The 7,028-nt window shown below is 43.6% G+C and overlaps 1 protein-coding gene across 1 annotated transcript in view; it reads left to right on the top strand.

Annotated features, from left to right (window-relative positions):
* Positions 1–7,028, top strand: part of Arg2 (arginase 2) — a 29,521-nt gene that overhangs the window by 17,160 nt on the left and 5,333 nt on the right. The window contains exons 3-5 of the mRNA XM_004624772.3: positions 2,545–2,722; positions 5,485–5,644; positions 6,642–6,736. Of these exons, the coding sequence (XP_004624829.1) occupies positions 2,545–2,722; positions 5,485–5,644; positions 6,642–6,736 (433 nt within the window). The remainder of the gene's footprint in view (positions 1–2,544; positions 2,723–5,484; positions 5,645–6,641; positions 6,737–7,028) is intronic.

Genomic DNA, 7,028 nt, shown 5'->3' with positions numbered 1-7,028 from the left:
TTTTTTTGGTGGAACCGGGGATTGAACTCAGGCCCTTGCACTTGCCAGGCAAGCACTTATTCCACTGAGCCATCTCTCCTCATCTACATTGCATATTGTTGTCTTAGTAATTCCCATTATTTTTGATTCAGGTTCTCACTATGCAGTTCAGACTCACAGTGATCTTCCTGTCTCAGCCTTCCTAGTGCTGGGATTACAGGTGTGTGCCACCATACCCAGTTCTGGGGCCTGCACAGCACACCTGGGGCTCCTAGTACCAGGGATCAAATTCAGGACTTTGTGCTTGCCAGGCAGGTGCTTATGCTGCCAAGCTATCTCCCCAGCCCTATAGATTTTTATTTATCTGGTTCGTTCATTCATTATTTTTTGTGGTACTGGGGATTGAACTCATGATCTTGCGCTTACCAGGCAGGTGCTTATGTTGCTGAGCTATCTACCTGGTCCTATTTGGTTATTTCTCTTCTTGGTTCCCCTATCTTTGGCCTTCATTATATTCCCCCTGTATTCTCTTTTTTCTTAGTTGTCTGGATTTTTTCTGATGTGGGGCCTTTTATGATTTTTTTTTAAGTGCAGTAACCAAAAGATACATATATTCAATCCCTGATTCCGGAAAAAAAAAAGTAATTACACACACACACACACACACACAACACTAGCTGGAGGTGTACCTTACTTTTAGTTGCAAACAGGCTAAGGCAGTGATGGCGAACCTTTTAGAGCATTTAATGATACAACCAGCCCACTGCAGCATTCGTACCATAGGTTTGCCACCACTAGGATACGGTTATCTGTACTGCTTCTAATACACCTTCTGCCAGTAACCCCTTGGGTGGCCTTAAGGATTCAGGTTCTAGCCAAGTGCCTCTCAGATCTCTACATTCCTCAAAACTTTGGCTTTAGGTTGAATTTCAATTTAAGAGAAGAGATCAAAACCATACAGTGTAATTCATTCTCTTAATCTAAGCCTTGAACAAATCTCTACAAGTAAAAAGGTGAGTTTTGTGTCAATCCTGTTACAGTTCTCCTACCACTACCTTTCACCTGGACACCAGCTTGAGAAGTGGAGGCCCCACGGGTACAACCTCTGAACATTCTGCTCTGATAGTTTAGATTCTTTTCTGATAAAGAACATCACCCTTCATGTAGGTGGGAAAATATTCAAGTTGTCAGAAGATGTAGTTCTTGATGTGTTGGGAGTAGGGGGGATTCTTTGGGAGATAAACTGTGTAGTAAATAGAAACACTGGCATCCGATGGGCTACAACTCCTGATTCTGACACCCAATGGCCCGACCTCTCAAGGCACTTTATCCTTGCTGTGGAATCGGCATCCTTGCACTTTAGTTGCCTAACAGGACTGTTTTAAGAATCTGTGTTCTGTGCTAAGAGACGATGCTTAGGACCTTTTAAGTAATAAATACTGAATATTTCTGTATGTTTTAGTGCCTCCAACTTTATTAAAAGAATTTCTAATGTACTTTTTCCTAATGTACTTTTGTCTTAAGTTGACAGTACTTAATTTTCTTTAAATCCTATTGGTTACTCTTCGATATTTTACTTCCACTTCATAATTCTGGGATAGGGCCAGCCAAATAGCTCAGTGGATTAAAGTGCCTACAAGCAGGTGCAGGAGCCAGGGGTTTAATCCCTGGGCCTGCCTTGCTGGCCCAGCTCCCAGGGCGTGCTGAGATGGCGATTGAGACTGGGCATGGTGGCACACGCTTGTAATCCCAGCACTTGGGAGGCTGCAAACAGGAGGATCACTTAGGAGTCCGATCTAGTAGTGAGACCTTGAACATCCTGTAGACCCTTCCCTAAAATATGGGGGGGGGGAATCCAAACATAATTCTGGGATATGTGAGTATCTGGGATTGCTACTGATTTCTGTGATTGCCAGGTTAATTGCTGGGTTCTTTCTTTCTGAAGCCCAGCTGCTGCTGCCAAATGGCATTCATAAAGAACGGGAGCTGTAGCTGGGGAGATAGCTCAGTGGTCTAAGCACCTGCCTGGCAAATACAAGGACCTGAGTTCAATACCAACTACTGCATGCCCTGCCAACAATGGAACTGGGCTTAGTGGTGCACTCCTGTAATCTCAGCGCTGGAGGCTGAGACAGGAGGATCATCAAGTCTGAGCTGCATAGCGAGACCATGTACCAAATAAATAAATGATTTTTTTTAGAAGAACAGGACCTATTTCAGGGTTGCTTGGAGGACTGAGGTAATTCTGCCAGTCATGTGACTTTTGTGGGACCAGGGACAAAACCTATGAGTATTATACCAATGAGCTATATCCCTAGCTCTTTTTAAATTTTATTTTGAGACAGTGCTAAGTTTCCTAGGCTGGCCTTAAACTTGTGATCTCCTGCTTTAACCTCTACAATAGCTGGGATTACAGGTATTTATGTGCCACTGCATTGGGCTACATGTGACATTTCTAATTTTATTTATAAAATGAATGTGATATTATCACAAGTTACTTGTGGCCCAGGCCAGTGAGAAAGTAGCACATGTGGTTCACCTTGTCATTCCTTCATCTGTTTTCAGGCTACCGTCTAAAAGACTTCGGAGATCTGACTTTTACTCCAGTTCTCAAAGATGAGCCCTTCAACAATTTGACAATTAATCCACGCTCAGTGGGCCTCGCCAACCAGGAACTGACTGAGGTGGTGAGTAGGGCGGTGTCAGATGGCTACAGCTGTGTCACCGTGGGAGGAGACCACAGGTAAGCTAGGAGCCAGGGGTCCGTGTGACATGGTTCTTGGGCATTTTACTTGGTTTCCTTACCTGGAAAAATAACCTACAGAATTTTTAGGGTCTGATGTATTATAGTGTTTTAATGTTCAAGCTCATGAGCTGCTAAAGGCACTGTACGACTTGCTTTGTACAATGCACTATACTCTTAAGAGGACGTGCCCTTCAACACAGCAAAGCCATCTCTTGGAAAGCTTCTTGAGAGATTTTTCATCTGGTTATCTTGGAGAATTGGTAGAATGCAGTATCAAGCCAAATGTAGACATTTTTTATTAGCATTTCTACTAATAAATTTGTTAAGACACCTTGCCCCCCACTAAATCAACGTACTGTCGTCATATTATGAACCCTAGGTGACTATTTTTTGTCTTTTAGCAAATCAGCTTTTATTTTACTGAAAACTTTACAAAGACTTTTTTTTCAGCAGTGCTAGGAAATAGGGAAACTTGTGATCTATTAGGACTAGATGAAATTAATACACATGGAGGGAAAATTCATAAATACTGACTTTTACAGAATTTAGATGAGATCAAAGGTCAGTCTGGGCTAGAGTAGTCAGATTTCGCAGGAGTATGATAAGAGCTAAGTAATAAAGGGTTCTGGTAGCCAGTGGCATCTGAAGTACTAGGAGTGTGGACATTTCATACTTATTTCCTATTACTTCTTAAAAGTACTGAGGCTAGATAATTACCCAAGGATCTGAGTCAGGAAGTAGCAGCGCTACAGTAGGACGCAAGTAGTGTGATTCCCCCCCCAGAGCCTTTTTCTCTTTTCAGAGCCTAATTTCTCCTTTCAGACCCCTTTCCAGGTAACTATCAGAGTTAAATCTGAAGGGTGCTGAGGATTAGGCTCAGGACATCTCTCCTGCTGGTTCTACCACTGAACTTCAGCTCCAGCCCCAGAAGGGGCAAGCAGAGCCCACGTTAGGAGTAGCAGTTCAGGTGGGAGATGAAAGTGGTCATTCCCAGGGCCAGCCAAATTGCTCAGCGGATTAAAGTGCCTGCTTAGGCAGTCACAGGAGCCGGGGGTTGATTCCTGGGCCTGCTGTGTTGGCCCCACCCCCAGGGCATACTGAGACAGCAATTGAGACCGGGCATGGTGGCGGGCGCCTGTAATCCTAGTGCATGGGAGGCTGAAAACAGGAGGATCACTAGGAGTCCAATCTGCGTAGTGAGATCCTACAGACCCTGTGCTAAATACATTAAACCGAGGTTGGATTTCTTGGCTCCAACTCAGTGCTGACTCTTCCCAAGTTTAGTCTTTCTTGTCAATTCTATTTGATGACCTGAGCAATGTGAGTATCAGTCTGGTTTTTCCTCTGTTAGCTATACTGCAGCCATCTCACTGCTTACCTATTTCCTATTCAGGGCCAAAGCCTAGCACTCTGTAGATTCTAGCAAGGAAGAGATAGGAGTATAACCCGAGCAGCTGATGAACATTTTAAAGGATGAAGCATATTCAGATCACTCCTTTTATATCATACAACTTATGTCATCACACTAATCATTAAAGCGCTCCTGATTTAAATTGGCCAACTATGATTAGCCCTTTCTATAGAATCAGATGAGTGGCTTCAGTCACAAAACTCATCTTGCACCAGACCCCCCAAATTCCACATCATTCACCATTAGCACTGGACTATCCCACAGAAGGACCTGCTACGGTAGGAAGCGTACAAGGCTGTCTTATGCTATACTGATGAAGGTGGGCTGTCCTTGGTTCCGAAGGTGCTGAAACTGCACTTCCCATAATAAATCCCTTGCTGGGAAGCTTGGCAGCTTTCCACCCACAATCTCCTTAGCTGTATTCTAGCAGCTGAGATAGGGCAAGTGGCTGACACAAACAGGATCCAAGGACAAGGAAAGGCAAAATAGAAATACTTCAAACTGTCTGAATGCTACACACATATGTATGTAATATAACATTCATCTAATGTCCTTTACCTTATTCAGTGGCATGAGATCTTTAATTGGGGTTGCCCTGTTCATTTAATGTTTTTTTTTTTTTTTTTTTTTTTCGAATGCCTTCAGGGCACTTTTGGCCAGCGGGAGAGGTGTGAGGTTCGAACTCCAGCAACCTGAGGCTGACAGCTTTGTGGAAGCAGCCACTTAAAGGCCTGAGCTAGGGCCAGGCCCCCTCATTTAATGTTTAACAGCATTTGACTTTTTCAGTTAGGAAGCATCACAAGCTTTCTAAAAATGCCATAATAAAGCTTGATAATGTTTTTTTTCTTGTCATGCTGTGAATTAAATATGGACCCAAACATGCTCTACTGCTGAGCTACACCAACAGTCCTGCTAATTTTTACCCTTACAGCTGATTCTCTGGAAGTTAGCATTAGATCTCCCAGGTCTCCCTTAGTACTGGGAACATGTAAGCAATATTTTTGCGAGGTATTTCATACAGCTCACATCATTTAACAGATCCTTGAGGTCCTTTCCTATGCTAGCGCTGATAGAGCATCCTAATTATATGGATTTGGAGGGCAGAAATAGCTCTCAATGCAAGGAGAACTGGTTGTAGAGCTTTCTATTTCTCCTGTCTAACCCACTGAAGGTTAATCTCTGGGATGTACAACCTAGGGACTCTGGTCTTAGCCCAACTCGGCCTCAGTTCAGGTCCTGACTTTGCCCTGAGGACAGAGTATAACTGGTGTTGGCTGAGGGTGTATTTGTTACTGGTGATGTTTACCAAGCAGAGGGCCTTGAAGATTATTACATCTGTTCTTCACAGCCTGGCAATCGGTACTATTAGTGGGCACGCCCGGCACTGCCCAGACCTTTGTGTCATTTGGGTTGATGCCCATGCTGACATCAATACACCCCTTACCACTGTATCAGGAAATCTCCATGGACAGCCAGTTGCCTTTCTCCTCAGAGAACTACAGGACAAGGTCAGTGGGCCAGAAGAAGGTAACTGTCCCATATGATTATTCCAGTGCTTCTGGGTCTAGTTCACTAAGACTGAGGGGGAGGATGTACTGAGTATGGCTCACCACTCCTTCATTTGTTGACCATACACAGTAATAGACCAGGTAGTCTGCTAGATGCCAAGAACACAATTCCTACTATCGTGGGGAGAAGCTCATAATCTGGTAATAAAATGCTAGTGGGTAGTGTAGGGGCAGTGAGGGGTATCCCACAGCCCGAGGGCCTATTGGTTAGAGGGACACTGATCTGGAATATAAGTAATGTCTTCGTCCCCTCTGGATGATGTTTTTCTGAACTGTTCGTAAGATATCCAAATCCATATTAGACCCAGACTAGACTCCATATTCCTCCCCTCAGTGAGAAACTGAGTTAAGCCAGGACAGTACAAAGATTCTTTTCTGGAAGAATTCATTTGGGTGTTGATAACTTAAGATGGCAATCAAGCTTTTAAAAACCAATCTGTAAACAGTCCAGTGATGGGTAAAGGGGTGGAGAAGGGCTAGTCAGCATCTTCCTGATTCATGTTTAGGTGAATAAATGAAAAACCAAGACTTCTATAGAAAAGACCATTTTCATTCTTTTGGAGAAAGCTAAGGGCTGGTGAGATAGCTCAGTAGACTAAGTGCCTGTGTGACTGTGATTTGATCCCTGGCACCACACGCTGTGCTGGCCACCCAGACCAAGTGTAGTGTATGCCTGTAATCCCAGCACTGGGAAGGCTGACAACAGGATCACTACGAGGCCGAGCTGTACAGTGAGAACCCTGTATCAAATACATTAAAAAAAAAAAAAAAAACTATACTGTGTTTTTAGCTGCCCTGAAATATTTCCACGTGTAGATCAAGTATGCTTTGCACATATCCCAAGGACAGGAGAAAACAACTGTACACCCTCAGAAGTGTAGGCTGATGATGGGACACGAAGAATTTCTGATTAATCCTGTTCCCTTTCTCTTCATAGATGCCACCACTGCCAGGCTTTTCCTGGATCAAACCTTGTATCTCTTCCCCAAGTATTGTGTACATTGGCCTAAGAGATGTGGATCCTCCAGAACAGTAAGTTGATGCATTAGGATTAAGCAATGGGCCTGTGCTGACCACTTATGTTCTTTTTTCGTGGTACAGGGGCTTAAGCCCAGGGCGTCACGCATAGTGGGCTAGTGCTCTATCATGAGCCCACTTGTATTCCTGAAAGATGCGTGACCTAATGTTTTGTGGTCAATATGAAGTGGAAACTCCCTTAAGTATGCATCTGTATTCTCTATATTTCATCATTTTTTACAATACTGGAGCCTTTGCACTGAACTATATGCCCATTCCTTTCAAAAAAATTTTCTTTTTTTTTTTT

The sequence above is a fragment of the Octodon degus genome, unplaced genomic scaffold (assembly GCF_000260255.1).
Source record: "Octodon degus isolate 3935 unplaced genomic scaffold, OctDeg1.0 scaffold00007, whole genome shotgun sequence".
NCBI classification, from domain to species: domain Eukaryota; kingdom Metazoa; phylum Chordata; class Mammalia; order Rodentia; family Octodontidae; genus Octodon; species Octodon degus.
Note: the sequence above shows the minus strand (reverse complement) of the source record. Positions and strands in the feature narration are given on the sequence as shown.